The sequence below is a fragment of the Dicentrarchus labrax genome, unplaced genomic scaffold, assembly GCF_905237075.1.
Source record: "Dicentrarchus labrax unplaced genomic scaffold, dlabrax2021, whole genome shotgun sequence".
Taxonomy (NCBI): domain Eukaryota; kingdom Metazoa; phylum Chordata; class Actinopteri; family Moronidae; genus Dicentrarchus; species Dicentrarchus labrax.
Window position 1 is genome coordinate 3976136 of NW_026136714.1, and position 20576 is coordinate 3996711.

A 20576-nucleotide genomic window follows, 5' to 3' on the forward strand; every position below is an offset into this window, starting at 1 on the left:
GAGCATATTAGTTATTAAGTGGCTCCACACTGATTGCAGCTGATGGAGGCTACAGTCCATTAAGAGCTGGATTCTATACAACCTGGATTTACTGCACAATAGCTAATGATGCCCACTGTCTCTGTAGAATATTCTCTGCATGAACACCAATCTCTAGCTGTATCTGTCCTTTTCTGTATAGCTGTAAACATACAAACATTTCTATTTACTGAGAGTACAAACCATTGACAGTACGGTATAAACCTATTGATAAGGAGGTTCACACAGTGAGACACCTGCTGGTCGGTTTTTGGCTTTACTGTCCACATCGTAAGGAAAACATCATGATCAAACACTGTAACATTATAATCCATACACCAACAGGAAGAAAATTAAAGTTCATTAACAACATTGAATTTGTGTTGTCATTGTAGGTCATATGCGGCAGCGTCCAACCTATCAGTAAGAGCCTAATAAATTATTCAATTATCAATTATAATAATACATTATTAAAGTCTAAAAGCCATATGGTCTGTTATAGTGACCTGGTAGCTATCTTCCGCATATGTGTATAAAATCAGCACATTTTTGTTTCCTCCAGCGTTACACATCTGTTTCCATTGTGAAGTTCAACTCGGCTTTTATTTTGAAAAGAGGCGTACCTAACAGTGTGATGCTGGCTTGGCAGCAGCCGCCGGAGAGTGGAGGAAGACATCTGCACTTATGTCACATAACACAAGACTGAGTTAGCTGAATTGGGAACAGACGTGGTGGGCTCTGCATGTTGCATGTTACCGGCGGTCACTGAGCTGTTAGGCCATCCTTTCTGCCTTAATGGCGCTTATTATAGGCTCTCTTTAAAAAGAACTCATCGTTGTTAAGTAACAGACCTTCAGGTGGTTTCATTGTCGGTCTGATTATATCATCAGAGGAGATTCATACCTGAGGATAACTCGTCGGAGTTTATTCGAAACGGAATCGATGCAATTGGTTCAGTCTAAATTCAACCGGATTTGTTATTTTTCGGATGTGTGACACAGTGTAGCGCCGCCCGATTGTCACTTACCGCTAATAAACTACCATGGAGGTCGGGGCCGACAATTCAAAGATGCCATCTGATGAGAGAGATTATGCTCTGAAACCCTTAGATTTCAAAGCGATCGCAGAGAGGAGTGCGGAAGCCGAGGCGCAGAGACCCACATGGAGTGGGCGGCTGGATTTCATCCTGGCATCGGTGGGCTACGCGGTGGGACTGGGCAATGTCTGGAGGTTTCCCTACCTTTGCTATAGCAGTGGCGGAGGTAAGGCTGTCTCAGAGGGGAAGGATGTTTGCAGAAGTGTTGTAATAGCCCTTAAAGAAAGAAATCAAACCCTAAGCAGGGCTGAACTGGGGAATTGGATAGAGATTGTTTACAAATGTATTTACAGTGAAACAGACTTCTACTTTGCGTAGGTTGTGGCCACTAAAAACAACTTTCCTGATACCCACTCCAGGCCTGTAAAATCAACTTTTTCCACACTGTTATAGAGGTGTTAACTCAACTATAAGCCCATATATAAATATATACATGTATAATCATAGAGTGCCTAGTTAGTGATGACAGTGTTTACAAAAACTGAATATTACAAATGTCATAAAGGTAGAATGTATGGCTGAGATGTTGTATTGAACTGCTGTCTATTGTACAGGTGTACTTAATGAAGTTACCACTGGGTGTATATTGTATACAGTACCTGAATAGTGATGTGTACCAACAATATTTACAAAATATATCATTAAGTTTATAAAGACACACAAAAAAAGGGACATTTTGAGAACGAGTATGTATTAATACTGTTTGGGTCCGTTGATCTTCATATTGCCTACTAAATGTCCTTCCCCCGTTACCAAACCCGCACACACACCTTTCCTGCCTTTCCTGATCACTACCTTTTGTATTACTTCCCTCTGACTCCGGTGTTAATGTGCCTGATCAATCACCAGCATTAACATACGGTTTATGTATAAAAGTACCTTATTTCATTTGCTCTGGGTCCGCTTACCGACTCAGACCTGCTCTGTGTATGGAAGTTCACCAGGATGCCGGCATGCTTTATTAAACTCTAGGGCTGTAATGGTTCCGAAACCGAGACCGCAATCGCGACACACTCGCTCCCCGGACTGTTGTTGGACTGTATATCGTATTTGTATTGACAGTAGGTTATTCTAGGTCATTTTCCACCTTATTTTAGTGTTTATTTACTACTTTAATCTGCTCCCTTTCTCTTCTCCCCACACACACACACACACAGCACACACACCTGGACCTCTGCTCACTCGCGGCAAACACGCCCGCTTGCTCCGCCTCTTTCTGTCTCTCTCTCCGTGTGTGTGTCTCTAATGACTTTCTCCATCAGCAGTACGTTTCATAAACTCAACCGTGATTCAGTTTTCAAGTGCGCCGCATGTTGGCCAAACCCGAAACTTACGTTAACGAGTGACATCTGCAGTGAGGCGTTCACTGACGCTCCGTAATGTAAGATTTCAAAGATAACAAATAAAACGGGGAAAACCGCGGTATGAACCGAACCGTGGCTCAAACTGTGGATTTGGTGAATCGTTACACCCCTATTAAACTCACAAACTGGACTCGAATGATTTTTCTTCACCAATAGCCATTATTCTGACTGCCCTGTTCAAAATGTATAAAGATTATTAGGGATGAGCATTATAAGCAGTCACATGCAGTGTGACTGGTACAGGATTTACATAAATAGAACAATAGTCTCAGTCATAACCAGGGTTATTACAACAGAAACTGCATAGACGAATCAGTGTTTTTTTATTTTGAAACTGCATCCCACGTGTCAATTAAGTGTTTATGTCCCACACCATTAATGGAATTTAAAGTCATCCATCCATTCTGTAAACCACTTACTTTGCTCAGGTGTTTCTTTGGTGGCTGGACCCCAAACCAGCACATATCTGGCAACGTTAGGCGAGGTTGCCAAGTCTGTCATAGACCTAACACATACAGACTGAGACCACGTGGGAAAAGAAATGTAAAATGTGGCCACAGTTTTTTTTTTTTTTACAATGAATGTTCTCTTCAGCTTTAAATACCAAACACTGACAGTTAGTGCCTGGAGCTAAAATCATTTAGTTTTGTTTGAAAAGGCCAACCTAGTTCTCACTCACTATTCTGTTGGAGCACTTTTTAATCAGCAAAGACATCCGTAGGTTTATGATCATAATAATTAATCACTATATAGACGTATGATACAAGTCAATCCCTTTTTCCCCTCTGTCATGTTACAACATCATCTGTGTTATAACTCAGAATGACTCAGCAAGATTCATCATAGCAACGGTTGAGCATTCATTTTCAATAAGTGAACGTAAGCTCTTTTTTTAGGTGTGGTGTGTACACTAAGCCATGTAGAATTTATCATGTGACCTCAGAACATGCCCCATCCCCCAGATTTTAAGAAGTTCTTAGTGACTTGTTAAGCACTAATACCGCACTAACCAATCATAAAGCCTTTTATAACAACCAAGAAACCTATTGTACAGCAGGTATGATTTATCTAAGCAATAACACAGCAGTTTAATTATCTCCAGAGGCATTATGACGCATACTTGACATTCTTAGGAGGAGGAGATCGATAGTATCCTCCACCCACCTTTCTTCTCTGTTCTTCTTCTGATTCAGGTGCCTTCATGATCCCTTATCTCACCATGGTGATCCTGTGTGGCATTCCCCTGCTCTACATGGAGTTTGCTATTGGGCAGTACTCTCGTTTAGGGCCCGTGCATGCTTTCGCCAAAATCTGTCCCTTGTTTAAAGGTGAGTGACTTTTTCCTGGCCAAAGGCTCCTCTGGTGTGACGAGGACGAACATCTGATGAGTCATTCTTCCCTTTCACGTTCTTGTGGACGATACTTGCCATGTTTTTTTTGTCTGGACATTGTTTGTTTTTTTTAATTATTGGAGTATGTATGCAAAGTTTGCCACATGCCCTGGAGCTGTGCACTGTTTTGCTAATTTATTTTTTTCAAATGCAAAGTGTCAATAACAAAACTAACCGGTACATCAGCCTCTTGTATACTCAGATTAAAGAAGAATGTCTGTGCAACTATTTATTTTAACAAGAAAAAGGACAATTTGAGTTCACAGAAGTACTTCCGCCAGAGAAAGTAGACCTTTCTGTCATTACTCATTTAAGCAGGAAAGAGCAGTGACTGGAATATATGTCAGGGAATGAGAGTAATTACTTTATTTGTATAGTTACCATAAATTTGTTACTACAATTCATCAATGAACAAATTACCTCCCCAAAAAGAGTTAATTATTAACCATCAGTTCCAGAAATCCCAGTTGATCAATACAGTAAACAAAGAGCTCCAAATTTTTTGAACTAGACTCTTCCTGGAGAGGAGTATTGGTATAAAGAATGTGGTCCTATCAATTCATCCAGGTCGTTTAATGAGAGGATGACACATGTTTATGTATTTAACATTTGTAACAAAAAGTGACAATAAAAGATTAAAACACAATAGATAATGGCAGTAGCTACATTAGCTGTCAATAATAGTCTGTTAGGGAGTGAGTCAGTAGAAATGAAGCAATAAAGTAGACTGTTTTGTACCTAAATGGTACTCGCAGTCATGTTTGCTTAATGATAAACTGCAAATTTTCTGAGATAAACACAATGTGTATCTCTAGTCACTGTTACAAAAAAAATAGCATGTATTTGCTCTTCCTTGACACGTGGTTGTCAGAACAAAGAACCGGAAACGTGACACGTGTGCTGACTTGCAGGTGCGTAAGGACAAATCAAATACTGTATACAATACTGTATGTACATTGTATCAAAGTACAGAGTACAGTGCATTCGTCTGTGAGGGAGGAAGACAATGAAATCTGATCCTGTCTTGCTCGTAAAACCTGTGGTGATGTATCGTCAGATTGACATACTGAAAAAGAGGTCCAACCAAGCAAACTAGTCCTCCTCCCCACTTAATAATAACATAATAATGTATTTTATACAGTTTTCTAATGACACGCTGTTTGTCTGTCTCAGTATATTTGACGCAGATCTGGATCCAAAACCAGCTTAAACTATTTTTTATTTTTTATCGAAACAATATTCAGTTTAGAAGACTGTCTGTGCTGCACATTGAAGTGCTTTCTGTTGCCTTTTTTAAATTAAATCTGCCCGTTTCTGTCTGATAAATGGATTGTTTTCACATGTTGATGGATGAGAACTTGTTAAGTGGACTTTTCAATCACTTTCTTATTTGACTTCTTAATCTTAATCATTTTAATTATACATTCTCCAAAATTGAATGAACATAACATTTATACCATCCGGAAAGAAATCATGAAATCAGCTGAACCATGACGTGAATATCCTTAAATTTGATACCAGTGATTGATAATAAGTCAAAGATGTGGGACTGAATGTGCTCTCACAGTCTGCTTTGATTCTTAAAACAAATTGTAAACATCGGACAAATCGTGTGGCTCAGTAGAACAAGTTGTTTGGTTAAAAACTTAAAGTGCTTTTTAAAAACAATGACACACACCAGAAAGTATTTTCTATAACTATAAATCAGATGTGTGAATGAACTGCAATGTGTGGACTGAGAGAGCACTGGCAGCTCATCAAACTGTTCAAATCAAACAAGAGCCCAGCCATCAACAATAATTACTCATGGGTGTGAAATGAAAATGCTGCCTGTCCTGTTCTAACTTAAGATTTTTCTCCATAGTTTTCTTATCTCCTTAAAGACAGAGATTATCTACCCGGTCAAAACGTATGGGTCCTTCACTTGATTTATCGCTCATTTCTTCCTGGTTAATGCTCTGTGCTAAACAAGGTCCAAAAGCAGGTAGTTTTTTCTCTGTATGTTCTTTTAAATGATTTCCCTGTGCAACTCAGTGCAGTTTGCTGTGATGTACCTGTGATCCGTGATTTAGATTCCCACAAATATCTATCCCAAATCAACGAAAATGCTCATGTTAAATTTACTGCAGCATGCTTAATTACAGCATAGAAATGTATACTTTTAATTGTTAAATTAAGGACTTGTTGATTGTCTCATTTGTCTCAGTGAAGGCGTCTAGTGGACAGGTGAGGTATGACAGGGGGATGAACTAATAAAGAAGAGATAGAAGAGGATGGCTCTAACCGATTAACTCAATCTTTAACTGGTCTGCCTTGTTTTTCAGTTCAGCAGACTGTAATGTTTTTGACAGTTTAAATCGACGCATTACTTCCACATCGGGGTGTGTCCAGTGTACCGGTGAAGCGGTCAACCATGTGAGCTAGATATGTGGAGGGAGAGAGGCAAACAGGCAATCACAAAGAAAGGAGCGCTTAGTGTGAATCATATACAGTGGTTCTAGCTGATCCTTGAGCTCAGAGAGGGTTTCCTTTGGTTCTGTCATTATGATGACACAGCAGTTTTTCAGTCGCCTGTCCTTCCATTTTACCAGATAATGACACACGATCCAGTGGAGCATGGCATTCCAGTCGAGTACAAAAATTTTTTCAGGAAGCAAAGTTTTTATATACTGCTGAAGAACAGGGAGCCACGTGGTTTTGTTCCTCTGAAATGATAAAAATCACAAAGTCGCCAGTGATAACATGATGCAAAGGATTGGGAATAGTAATAGAAAAAGGAATAGTTTGACATCTTTGGAAATGAGCTAATTCGCTTTCTTGCCAAGAGTTATTTGAGAAGAATGATGCCCCTCTGCAGGAGTCGAAGCACAGGGGTGGTAAAATGTGCCGGGCCACTCCAGCTGCCACCCAAGTTTGATGTCAAATTCTGTCACAATTAACACATTCTTTTAGTTTAATTATGAAAAAAACGTCAAGTGATTTAATGATTTGTATGACCACATTTTAGATTAAGTGATTGGCTTAAGTTGGAAAAATGTCTTAAGATTTGTCCCTCTTACACTAGTATGGTAAATATGTAGCTGGAGCATAAAGCCAGTTAGCTTAGCTTAGCATAAAGACTGGAAACAAAGGAAACAGTTAGCTTGCCTACTTGGTAAAGACCAGGCTGAGACCAGTTGGTGCAACCGACCCCAGGAAATCTGGTTCGTAAATAGAATAGAAATAGTTGGGCACATAAACCCTCATAAAAGGTGTCTTTTTTTTACATTTCCCTTTGTGCACAGATGAAACAAACAATGGCTGGTAGTTGGATTTTGTTACCTTTTGGACAGAGCATCTGTTTCCAGTCTTTGTGCTTAGCTAACATATTTACTGTATAAATGAGATCGGGTATCAATCTACTCATTTAACTCTCAGTGGATACGCGTATTTCCTAAAATGTTGAACTGTTATTTTATATTCTGATAGCAATATTTAAGTTCTTTTTGTTGTGTCAGATAGAGCAAAAAGTAGTGCTGTTTTTCCAGAAATTACAGTTTATACAGACAAAACAAACTTCAAATTCAGTTCTTATCAGGGAAAACATATTGAGGTTACTTTCCCTTATTTAAAAAAATGTTTAGGTTTGATTCTCCCTATCCACTCCACTGAAGTGACCTTGAGCAAAATAATGAACCTCTAACCTGCTGTAGTGGTTAAGCTCTTTTGCTGAGTCATTGCTCAGCAACAGGTGAGAAAACTAGAAACACACATATACACAGGCATATACACCCCAACCTGAAATATGATAACCCAGCTTAGAACCACAGGTGTTAAAAGACTGAATAATTGATCTGTTTAATCTGTTGGAAGACTTTGATCTCACCTTTGTTCAGTTGGTCAAGAGCCTGTTATATCCACAGACCAAATGACACAGTGGAATTTCTAATCCATTGCTCCGGGAATGCCTTTTATGTGTTGCCGAGTTTTGCTTGACTTCACCTTGGCCACCACTGACCAGAGTTTAGATGATACTGGCTCTTCTCTGTTGTCTATCTTTATGCAAGACGTAGGCTATACCCATAATTATAATCCCGGGCTCAAATAATTTACCCTTCCCTGCAAAGAATAAGATGAGAGTGAGTGATTTAAAGTTTAACAGTTTTTAAAAAAAGTACACTTCTTCCCCACAGATGGTTTAATGTCTGCAGGGCTGTCTCTCACTTCGTGTCCTCTTCCCCTACGTGTCACTCTGCAGGTGTTGGTCTGGCCACAGTCGTTATCTCCTTTGTGTTCTCCACGTACTACAATGTGCTCATGAGCTGGGCACTTTTCTACCTGTTCAACTCATTCAAGGCGGTCCTCCCCTGGACGTCCTGCAACAACACCTGGAATGCCGTCGGCAACTGTTCCAGCGGTTTCCCCGGGAACAACACACACCTCCAGTCAGCCAGCCAACAGTTCTTTGAGTGAGAATAGTTCGTTTTCAACTGCAGAAATGTGCTGTGTCGTTATTTATTGCTGTTTTTGGTTATATCACATGGAAAATGTCTGTACATGTAGCAAAATGTAAATCAAAACTGACTGATCGAACCTCACCCACACAGCCCTGATGGAGCAGATTAGCTGAAAACCTAAACTGTTGCTAATTTAGTCATGGATATCTGATGTTATATAGAAATACAGGGGCTTTTACATTAATGAGAATCACTCATTTGTATTTTTGCACTTTCCAGTCACAGGCTTCTGGAGAAAACCAGTGGCATTGAAGAAGCCGGTGGCCTTCGCTGGGAACTCTTTGGTTATCTCTTCATTTCCTGGGTCATCGTGTATTTATGCATATTCAAAGGAGTCAAATCTACTGGCAAGGTCAGAATAATGGCAAGATGTCATGTTTAATTTCACTGTTCGTTGTTAGAAAATGTTACTTCCTCTGATTTTTGAATATTTGTAATTCAGGGATTCAAAAGGAATACAGTATATAGTCTGTATAAGTATTTTCTTTTCTCAAAGTGGCGTTTAAAATAATAAGATCGTGGGATACTTTTTTTGTTACACACTCGGGAAGCAGATGGAAATATATTAAAACAAACAAGACAAGCTTCAGATACAAAACAAATATGTTTGCTCAGCCAACTCAGATTCAGGACATGATAAAATGAGACAGAGAAGTAATATACTTGTAATTCATCAACTGTCAATTTTGATAAAAAAATAACCTTGTTTGGGCTTGGCTGAGATATTTTAGCAAACCACAAATCATTCTCACTGGTGTCACTGAAAACCCGCCACAGAGATCAACTTGAAACTTGATCCGTTTCTATTTTTCATTGTTTGTGTCATAGGTTGTGTATTTCACCGCTGTGTTTCCGTACTTCATCCTGTTTGCCCTGCTCATTAATAATGTGCAGCTGCCTGGAGCCAAGAATGGTATCCTCTACTTTGTGACGCCTGTCTGGAGCAAACTGTTTGAAGTGAAGGTGAGACTCTGTTAATGAATGAGCACCATCAAAAAGTAGACTACAACATAAGAGTTACATGCATAAACTGTATAATTAAAAATGGACTCCATAGTCTCTGTGACGTCACTCATAGGTTTCTAAAGAACCGCTGCGAAGCCTAATGCCTACACATAGAGCGCAAGTGGAGCTGAGGAGGGCTGAAACATGTTCACTTATGCTGTAAAGTTGAGCATTTTAATATGGGGCCTTATGGAAAAATACTCACTTCTGTAGCCAGCCACAAGTGGCCGTTGGAGGAACTGCAGCTTTTAGCATGTATGTTTGGCTTCATTTGCCAGCCACTGAGATTCCTGCTTGGTTACATGTTGGTAATTATTATACAGTAGAGTTTGATAAATGGTATGAAACTTATATTTACCTTTTCATATGTCAGAGAGTAAGGAAGTGAATGCAAATTCTTAAAATGAAGCCTCCTTATGGAGAACAGGCATTTGTCTTGTGTTTGCTTAAGCTTAAACTAAAGCCAGAACTGCTAAAGGGAAAGGGAGGAGGTCATTGCAACAATGAACTCAATAAACCGCTTAGGTTGAAGGACACCCCTAGAAAGTGAAACATTTGGCTTTGAACATTTTAGGAAGAGCTGCCAGAATAAAATTTAAGGACAGAAAGCTAAACCTGAGTGATAGTTTCCCTCTGATGTTAAATAAAATCCAAAGCAAGCACTTCAGCTCTCCCAGAAAACTCTGCTCCAACTACAGATGGGTCTTTTTTTATACCTGTCACTAGCACAAAAACAAGTAAGCTGAATACTTACTGAGTTGACAATAGCCCAACTTAGGTTTAGTGCTGTAAATGTGAACATCAGTGATCCTGTGCACTGAACAAGAACATTAACACACTCAAAAACAGCTTGGGTGTAGTTTTAATCAGATTTGATCGTCACATTCAAATATTGCTAAATCCTGTGAGAAGAATTCAGAAACACAAATACAGAAATCTCTGATGTCAATTAACCAAGACTATTCAAAGTTTAGCGGAAGCTGTTTTACTTCTTGGAGTTATTTAGAGTAAAAAACTGATGGTGTGTGGTATATAAGATAGATCATTTCGAAAGTCTGGAGAGAAAATCCATGCTGTTTGTAATGTGACTTGATTCATCACACCGGCCTGACATCCTTCAGAGAACTAGCAACTCTCAGTTTCAAGCTGTGCTGAAGTCAGTCCTCATGCTCTCCTTCCTCTCCATCACAGGTTTGGGTTCATGCAGCTGCCCAGGTGTTTAACTCCATTGGAATAGCATTTGGCTCCATGATTTCGATGGCTAGTTACAACAAGTTCAACAACAACATCCTCAGGTAAATGATGTGATGTTCTCTGTTTGAAAAAGCTGTGCTATGTTTGTGACTGTCCAGCAAAATATGCCCTAATGAAATAATGTAGATGCAGGTACAATAGTGAATTATAATGTGTTTTCTGTGTGTATTATGAATATTTATGGGACTCGCTGATATTAAACTGCACAACCCAAACATGCTAATAGTATTAATAATCATTCAGTAACAAGATGAACAACAAATGGGAATACTATCTTATCAGTTTTCCCTCTCCCTCCCTATATATAAGAGAAACATCATATCCAAAAATACAACTGATTCACTTGCCTAAAAATATATATATATTTATATTTACTCTTTACCACAAATGACTCCAAGATCATCCACTATAGTCTTGACAAAGTGCTGTAACAGTGCTCTCAGTCGTCTGTGTTGTAAAAGGAGCTTCTGTATGGCTGTTTTGTTCAACAGCAGAGGAACAAAGTGGACAAACTGTTTATGGAAGAAGCTCCAATTTTTGGTCTTCTCTTTCTAAATTTGCTGTGTTTACTGTGGTCGTACGCTTCAGCTGCTCTCTGGAAAGGTTACTCCCATCCTGCAGTGAATCTGCTGGACTCACTACCATCAACATAGCCGACCAGGGAGAAACAGAGAACGCTTGATAGGAAATTAAGAATCACTAGTTTCATTTAGAACAAGAAGAGATTAGGGGTGTACAATACAGTAGATATGCATCAATGGAGGCCTCAGCTTCTCTGTGGGATGCATAAAATAGATCAGAAACCCTCAACTGTCCTACATTTTTTACCTGCCACAGACACTTTTTACTTTCATTTCCAATTTTTAAATAGAAACACTGAAAACAGCTGTCTTGATTAGGCCGATATTGTCCGAAGATATTGGCCTATTATATAATTTTTGCAGCCCATGGAGCTGCCCCCTGCTGGCCAAAGAATGCAGTCTAGTACCCTTGTTTCCCTGAGTTTCTTGAACTTATTATACTAACTATATTATTTTGTCCTCCTCCTTTCCCAGGGATGTTTTGATTGTATCATTTACCAACTCATTCACAAGCATCCTGGCTGGCTTTGTGATCTTCTCGGCTATTGGCTACATGGCTCATGTACACAACCTCCCAGTGGACAACATAGCTACAGATGGTAAGCATCAAGCCTGGAAAGTCCACACCACACTCTCATTGCTCTGTTTTATTTTGAGGGCCTAAACAAGAAGAAAGAATCAGGGACATGATGTGATGTATTAAATGACGTCAGAGTGCTACAGATGGACATACAAATATATCCCAACCTCGGCTGTTAGCTGTAAGAGCTTGTTTTTGTTTTCATCCTCCTGGGAGCCTTTTTTTCCTTCTTTCCATGGAAAAACAAGACACAGATTTCAAGATGTGCACGTTTGCATTGAATATCTAAGATGTCCAGGTCACTCAGGGATAAATAGTGGAAATGTAGAATTTCCTAAAGAGGTACTGATTTTATCCACCAAGTTCAACTTACTCACCATGAGGAGTACTATTAGGAATAAAAACTGCTGTCTTGTGTGGCTCTGGAGAAACTTTGTAAAGTTTGAAAGGCAAGCACTGAAAGTTTAAAACATCATTACAAACTGTAGGGTTTACGAGCAGTGGTCCTTTAGGAGGCTGGCCGCATCTAATGAAAGACATGGGGATTGTAGAATCCAGTTTTTTTGGGGCTCAGCCCATACCAGAGACTATTATATGTCTCTTGTGTATTTCAGGGCAATACTAAATAGCTGGAGTACCCTTTTAAGTAGCTGTTGTAAATTATAGCCATACGTAGCAGCAACATGAGCACAACTTTATTGTCTGCTTGTGTGCTGTTCCTTGCAGCCGCTTTTAGTCAACACAGAGACCTTCTGTGTTCAGGCACTGGGTCAGATAAGAATTTTCTAACCACCAAGACACTGTATCCCAGCCAACTCTAATCAAACTCTTCTCCCTGATTAAAATGTTCTTCATTGTTTTTTTTAAAGGCGTAATGGAAACTATGAGTGTGTACAAAGTGAACCTACTGTGATGGCACCCATTGGTTTGTGGAGTTTTATGCAGCCAGTGAGTGCAGTGCATTCATTATGAAAGTGTTTACTGAGCTAGTAAATCAAGTGAAAAGTAGGTTCATTTCCCCATAAGGCTCAATGCTATTGGGCCCTAGTTTTTTTTTCACATGGAGCTGCCTCCTGCTGGCCATTAGAAAGAATGCAATTTTATGACACTTCTGAATTGGCTTTGACACAAAGGCTCTATTCACTATTTATATACTGTCAATGGTGTATTTTCTGCCTTATTTTGAGCCATACAATCACATTACAGCAATGCCACTTCATTACATTTAAATGTCAAACGCAGTAGAAACAGGTTAATTGAGTTTATGGGTATTCTGTAATAAATTATTTGAAGCTGGCTTGTAAAGACTATACACAGATGAAATTCTCTCTATACTCTTATTCTATTATTTACAAGGTAAGACCATCCTGTAGTCCAGCTTCCCCCAGTATCTTTAACTCATTCATTCACATTGTCCATGAAATTGTATCCAAGGGTGCTCTTTAACACCTCTCACTGAGCCAAATGAGCTGGTCTTAACATATCTCAGATAGGTCAACCAGTAACTAGTAAAGCTAACAACAAAACAATGCAGGTCTGTTATTGTGTTACTCACATGGCATTCAAATGGGGAAGGTATGAAAAAGGGAAAGAAATCAAATAGGTAAATCATCAACACATATTAGCCAATGGGGGGCTCCTGCGAGGACAGGTTGGCTATATGGTCATATGGCTGCAGTCTGACAAAGAGGCAAGGGGAGTGTCCAATAATAGATATAGGTGTAAGCTTAACCATTTAAACTACAGCTTCTGATGATGTAGCAGGTTTAGTTAGGAATAGTTTTTGGGGAAATATTGAGCTAAAACCCACAGCAACAGGGGAACTGTCCTGGCGCTACCCTCTACTGAGCTCTAAAGCTCACTAATAAACACACAATATCTCATTTGTTTATGTGCAATTTTTGCCAGCTGAATTTGTCTACATTTGCATCTTATAGAACTAACGACACATTTACTGTATTATGTTTCAGGTCCTGGTTTGGTGTTTGTTGTGTACCCTGAAGTCCTCTCCACAATGCCATTCTATCAGCTGTGGGCCCCTCTGTTCTTCTTTATGCTGCTGTGTCTGGGCCTGGACAGCCAGGTAAACATCTCTAACACTCCCATAAACATAGTGTGACGGAGGAGGAGGAGGAGGAGGAGGAGGAGGAGGAGGAGGGAAGCACTGCGCTGGGGCACTGCACATTTGAAATAGGGGCAAAGCGGATGTTTCATTGCTCAACTAGAAGATTCCTTGAGTGCCCATTCAAGCTGACTGTGTCTCTGTAACTGTTTACCTAACTGTGTCCATCTTTTGGCCGCGGACATGGAAATGATTACACATACAATGCAGCTAACCCTAACTGCCTCTAGCTAGTATAAATGTACAAGTATTGTGACTTTAATGGTTTTTCCCTGTATTTTTACAGGTACAATAAACTACTTTGCATCCCTTTTATTTCATAAAAAAAAACATCTGAGGTGATAATTACTCAAATAGCTAATATTTTCTCACCTCTTCCTGTCTCTAATGTATTTAAAATGGCCAAGGTACAAGTAAGTTGTTGTATAATCGAGGTGAGTTTAAGGGACTGAACTCATTCACTTCCTTTTTGCTAACAATCCACAGGCATACTAACACTTGTGTTAGCCTGTAGCCTACTTCTGCACAGTGGTGCTTTGAGCTAAATGCTAACATAATATACTAATGTGCTGATAATGGTATATGTTAACTGTGTTCACTGTTTAGCCTTTTAGCATGCAAACATTTGCTAATCATAACTAACAAGACTGTCATTAGTTTTGCAGGTATTTTGTCATTAGTCAGTGAAAATCTGCTGTCCTATACTTAACATTCATATCATAATATGGCTAAATATGCTGTTTCCATGTGGGTGTTGTCTGACAACCAATATATGTTTTAACATCCGTCTTTGCAGTTATGTTTACGCAGCTCTTTGCACAGCCTCATACCACAAACAAAAGATACAAAAATGTCTCAAAGTCATAACAAGTCAAGAGGGAACCACTGTTTATTCTGCAAATTGGATCACTGTCATAAACACAGTCCGTGTTTTCTTTGTGCCACAGTTCGCTACAGTGGAGGTCGCCATAACGTTCATAAAAGATGAGTTCGGCCCCGTAGTTCTGCGTTTCCTGAAGAGAGAGGAGCTGCTGACTCTGGCAGTGTGCATTGTTTGCTTTATCCTCGGGCTTCCTCATGTTACAAAGGTAAATTATGTAACAGCAAGACCTTTGACTCAGTGAAACTTACTGGAAGATGTGTTATTATTAAGCAATTGTGGGTTTTCTCTTCCCCTCTCTCTCTTCTCCTTCCTGCACAGGGAGGTATCTATGTGTTTCAGCTGATGGATCACTACACCGCTGTGGTTTCGCTCGTGTTTCTGGCTTTTTTTGAAGTTGTAGCTGTCTGCTGGATCTTTGGTAAGCTCAGACGTAGATGTCCTGTTTGTGGTAAATGCTTCAGCCACCAGGATTTTCTGTGGCGGGACAGTTATTACACTAAACCTGGCATATCCACATATAACGATATGGATTACATATAATGGAGTTACGTAATAAGATAACAATAAAAAAGGTAACTGCATGTTAGTTAGAGAAAAAAAAGATGTAATTAGATTACAGTTTACAGATTACAGCATTTAGTAAAATTTAGTAGCAGGAATACTAATACATAAAATACATTTAACAATAGTAAACAGTGCTACCTCGCACAGTGCACACACATTACATCACTTCACAAGTACTTGGCCAAATAAATGAGGATAAAAACAAACAAACAACAAAGGTCATGTGCCTATGGGCCTAATCTCCTCGGGCAGGGAGTTCCAGAGCCTAGGGGCCATGACAAAAAGCCCGGTCGCCCTTAGTCACCAGCCAAGACCTAGGAACAGCTAACAAGGACAGGCTTAAGGATCTCAGAATATGATTGTAAGCGTAGGGAGTTCAGAGCTCTGCCATGTAACTAGGGGCTATGACATGTTGTGGGCTGGGCCACTCTGGTCTCTAGTGAAGAAATGCTTCCCTTGGTTGGAATTTCACCATTATTTTGTCTTTAAAGCAAAAAAAAGGGGAACAACAGCACAATACAGTACAAGTTGTTCCTTCCAGCTGTGAAAATGGTCCACAGGCTTCATTAAAAAGCAATCTTTTATCAAAAAATACTCTGAATACACATTTTTTATATTAAAAATCCTCGTTCTGTTGTCTTATAGAATAGTAAAAGTCATCTTCTACATATTTCTGTTTTTGTGTCTTTATTTGCATATTTTTTATGTTGAGGTAGGGTTAATTAATATTCTTTATTAGGTTACTGATTACATTTTTAAAGTAACCCTTCCAATCCTGGTTGTCCTGTCTTTTTCCATCAGGTGTCCCAAGAATCTCTTTAATGATTGAGAGGATGCAAGGAAAAACCCCAAACATCTACTTTCGTCTCTGTTGGCTGCTGCTCTGTCCTATGTTGGTGCTGGTGAGGTTTAAACTAAATAAAATCACCACAGCTTCTAGTATTGCTCAGTACAATAATTTGAATAATGATGGTCGTTTGATGTAGTTTTAACGCTATCCTTTTCCCTACATAGATTATACTGATCTCCAGCATTGCCCAGTACACTCCTGCTCACTATGGGAAGTACAAATACCCATTGTGGGCTGAATGGGTGGGTTGGGGTGTCTCACTGGTCTCTATAGTGTGGATCCCACTTGGAGCAATTCAAGAGATGTATAACAACAAAGGCTCATTTCTTGAGGTGAGTGCAAGACACATATTTAGACGAGTAACTGTGTTTAGCAGGTATAAAGTTTACCATCTTAGTTGTGGTAAATGTATTTACACAAGGTTGCATAATGAAATGTTTGCAGTCCTTTCATAGTACACATATAGAAAAGGTAATAAAACTATATTATATATATAGTTGAATAGGCTGAATGTCATGTTGTGCAGGTATACAGTAAATTCATCCTGAAGGGGACCTGAATGTGTACCAGATTTCATGACAATACATCCAATAGTTGTTTCATTCATTTCACTAATAAACAGAAATGTCAACTTCATGGTGGTGCTAGAAGAAAAGTCAGGGGTTCACAAATGTCATTCGAATACGTAGTGCGGAAACCATGAATGCCTTTACAAAGATTTATGCTAATCCATGGTGTGAGATTATTCTCACAGATGTCTTGTACCAGAATTGAATGGCATACCAATCGTCTAATAGTTGATGAGATATTTAAGTCTCGACCAAAGTGGTGGACCCACAGACCAACACTTTGCCACTGGGTGTTACCGAGTAGTCCATTTTACCAATTGTACCATTTTTCTCTTTGTATATGTGCCTGAGCTGTTTCTAAAATGTTGTCTTCTCCAACCCTCAGAGACTTAAAACAACAATGACCTCCACAATAGACCTGGATGCTGAGGATTCCCTGCCAGAGAAACAAAACCTAGACAACCCGGCGTCTGACACCTTGATCAGTTCAGTGGCATGACCAGGAATACAGCCAAAGCCATGTCTATTCATCGTTACAAACCAAACCTTGTCATACGGTGTTGAATAAGGGTGCTGTTTGGTGATGTACAACTGTATTTATACTCTTTACGTTTCTATCATAAAATTATAATCGTATCATATTTCCTCTACCAAAGGATGGACTGGAGTGCCGTATCTTAAACCTACATTTATAGTACCACATTTAAAGTAATTGCATGAAAACGCCCTTCACTTTGTGCAAAGTGTATAATGAAAAGCTGAGATTTCGTCCACCAACTAAAGGTCAATTTAATTTAATTTAATATAAGTTAGGTAAAAGTGATCATGTGCCCTGTCTTTACTATGCAGGTGCCAATCCAAACCAAAGATTTCAATGATTCCCCCCTTTGGTTGATTAATCAGTGAAAATGTCTGGCGTATGCAGTGACGTTTTCTCTTGCAATGTGTGATAGACGTCAGCGAGTTTGTGTGGTGTAAGAGTTTACTACTCATCTATGGCAGAGGCAATCAGGAGCTTATTAACTTTTTTGTTTAATACATCTGTAGACTAAATCCTTTTAATCAAACACTTCACAGAAACCTCTAATCGCTGCAGGAACATGCAGTCCTCTTTGTCCACAACCAGTGTTATCTTTGTGGGCCAACCCATAATGCATTGTGCCGTTTTTTAACATTCGCTAATGTTCACTTCCCTCATGTACAATAGTGGTTAGTGAGTGATGCGATGAGGGCAGCAGGTTAATGTTATACCCAAGTGTCCTGAACTCAAATGAACGTAAATCAGCGCTTGGAGTTTTTCATCTTTACAGACTGAAGAATTTGTTTTATTTCATAGTAATGCATTTGACTTTATTTTTAAACTATCTTGGAGCAGACAACTCAGTTTTAGAGATTATGAAGGTGCCTTTGATCTAAGTCTATGAAGTGGAATTGGACTAATGAAGGCAGATGATCTGCAAGAGGGCAACACTTATCTGGTAATCTGGAAACTCTCCATTCAGAGTCCCATATTCTATTGACCCAAAACCTGCAGTTAATCACTGACTGTTTTATCTCACGCTTCTTAACAGAAAAGGAGGCTATAAAAGTTTACCATGGTGGAAACATAATTTATTTTACTCAAGCTTTAACTTTGAGATTGTACTGTAGTGTTAAGTGATGTTTTTTTTAATGGTTGACCTCTCTGAGAGCAAGAGGAGTTAGTTTGAACCAGATCCTGTAAAGTCTAAATGCTATCTAACGCAGGGTGAAAAGGGTTCAGTCAGTGTTGGAACTGTAAGCTTTGAGTTAATATATTATATAGACAATCTACCTCAACTGGAAATGACCAGAGGAGATATGTGTAAACGGGGAAAGTCACACTTTTATGCCCTCAGATTGTCTAAAATGTGCCCTACTAAAAGTGCATTATTGGCCTGGTACCTTATCAAACTAACCCTCATTTAGGAGTGCCTTCTATCTAAAGTACTGATACATAGCACGCACAATAAACGCTGAAACTGAATATGATTTTAAAATGATGCAAGGAACAATTAAATAAGATATTTCTCAACAATTATATCACTCCAGTTGTGTATTTGTTTTCCTAACCTGTAGGTTGAGGAACATAATTAATCTTTGTCCTTTTTTCTGTATCATGGAACTTAATGTTACCTGCCTCAAGTGCCTTTCATGTTCTTTTTTAAATTTTGTATATGTTTATATGTTTAATGTTTAATTAGACAACCAAAACATTTATTTAAGATGTGTCATATTGTATATGTTGTTTTAAGCTACATGATTTTACTTTGTCATGAATTTTATCAGATGTACAAGGACAATTTAAAAGCACTTTTAGAACACAATAGGTCCCTGTTTACCCTTTTTAGTATTTGCTGTTCTAATATGGACTAAAATGCAAATTGTAATGGGCTATTAATTAAATTATGCTTTTTTGTTTAGAAATGTACGAAGTCTGGGTTAATTGAATAACAGGAGCTGGGAAACTGTGTACCATGACGTGCTGACATATCAACCACACACCACGCCTTCTGATTTCGCTGATTAGTTTCAGTTGATCCTCTCGGCCTTATTGATCAGTGACGTCAGCTGCTGCAGTTTGCAGAGTCTTTGCTCCATGAAACAAGACTACCCCTCCCTCATCTCAAATATCCCCTAAAATATCATAAGCACATTTAAAATCTGAATGCTGTTTCATGCTATTCCACTGTCATTGTTCTCACATGTACACTGTAACAGTGAGCATCCGACTTTATACAAAAGAACTATATTTGTAAAGTGAGACAGTTTTTTCTTTTATTTCAAGATTAAAAACGTGTTTTTTCATGTTTGTGTTTCAAGATTCTACAAATCTCTTTACCAAATGTTGATTTTTCATATCTGTATGTTTCTATTTTTTATCATATTTCTACTGTGTTGGGATGTGTGGTGTCTAACATTACATAAAAAGCCTTTATTCACTGCTCTGGCATCAGTGAATAACTAATACATGTTACTGTCGTCTGGATTACTACCTCAAAGAGTCACTGGGTGGCAGCAGAGCAGCAAATAAAAAATAAAAATACAATGGAGGAGCTTGAGGAAATATTTGCATGACTGAACTGCTTCACTTTTTCCACTCAGCAATACCCAAACTGCTTTATCTGCTGTACTGCAACATATACATTAAATCAGTTATTTTATGGCAGATCAATGGTTTCTTCACAAAATATTTCAGCAAGGGGAAACTGAGGCAGGAGTTACTACGTCTCCTCTCCTCTGTACTCTTCTTTTCTCACTTATTCCCTTCTTTTCTTGTTTTTTCTCTAAGGCGATCACACTCCATATGTGCACACCTGTGCCTGAGTCATTGTGCAGCAACAAGAACAGGATTCTCACCTGAGCGGGGTCCTTTAATCAAATTTAAATGAATTCAGTTTGATTAAATTCTGATCAATTCAAATCCATGTAAGTCATTTCAGTCAAAAGCAGTTCAAATAAATTCAACTCAGTTTAGTTTCAAAGAGAAAAAAAAACCCAATTCAATATCAAGTTGAAGAAGAAAAGCACTTACCTGGAGACTTACCTTCACACTCTGCCACCTGCTGCCAAACTGTTTCTTCCTCTTCATCAAAAGTCTCAAGTTCTTCACCCACTTCAGCTCAGAGCTGCTACATTACAACCAAGGCTCGCTGGGTGCTTCAGGTGTTTTAGGTGTTTTCAGGGGGTAAAGACTCACTGGGTGCTTGAGGCTGGTTAGAACCCTCAGCAGCTGTTTTAGGGTGATCTTGGTGGGATCATCTGACAGACACAGGTAAATTAGA

The 20576-nt window shown here is 39.0% G+C and overlaps 1 protein-coding gene across 2 annotated transcripts; it reads left to right on the plus strand.

Annotated features, from left to right (window-relative positions):
* Positions 1-670: 670 nt before the first annotated feature.
* Positions 671-19601, plus strand: si:ch211-225b11.1 (uncharacterized protein LOC561694 homolog). 2 transcript variants are annotated; one of them, XM_051421711.1, is made up of 13 exons: positions 671-1280; positions 3672-3806; positions 8107-8317; positions 8585-8717; positions 9194-9328; positions 10562-10665; positions 11680-11804; positions 13756-13868; positions 14855-14995; positions 15109-15208; positions 16156-16256; positions 16369-16536; positions 17159-19601. In XM_051421711.1, exons 1-13 carry the CDS (start codon positions 1061-1063, stop codon positions 17270-17272), a joined length of 1800 nt encoding a protein of 599 aa, XP_051277671.1. In that variant the 5' UTR covers positions 671-1060; the 3' UTR covers positions 17273-19601. The 2 variants fall into 2 exon arrangements, with proteins under 2 accessions (XP_051277671.1, XP_051277672.1); XM_051421712.1 differs by lacking the exon at positions 671-1280 and adding an exon at positions 5734-5853 and having other exon boundaries at positions 3681-3806.
* The last annotated feature ends 975 nt before the right edge of the window (positions 19602-20576 follow it).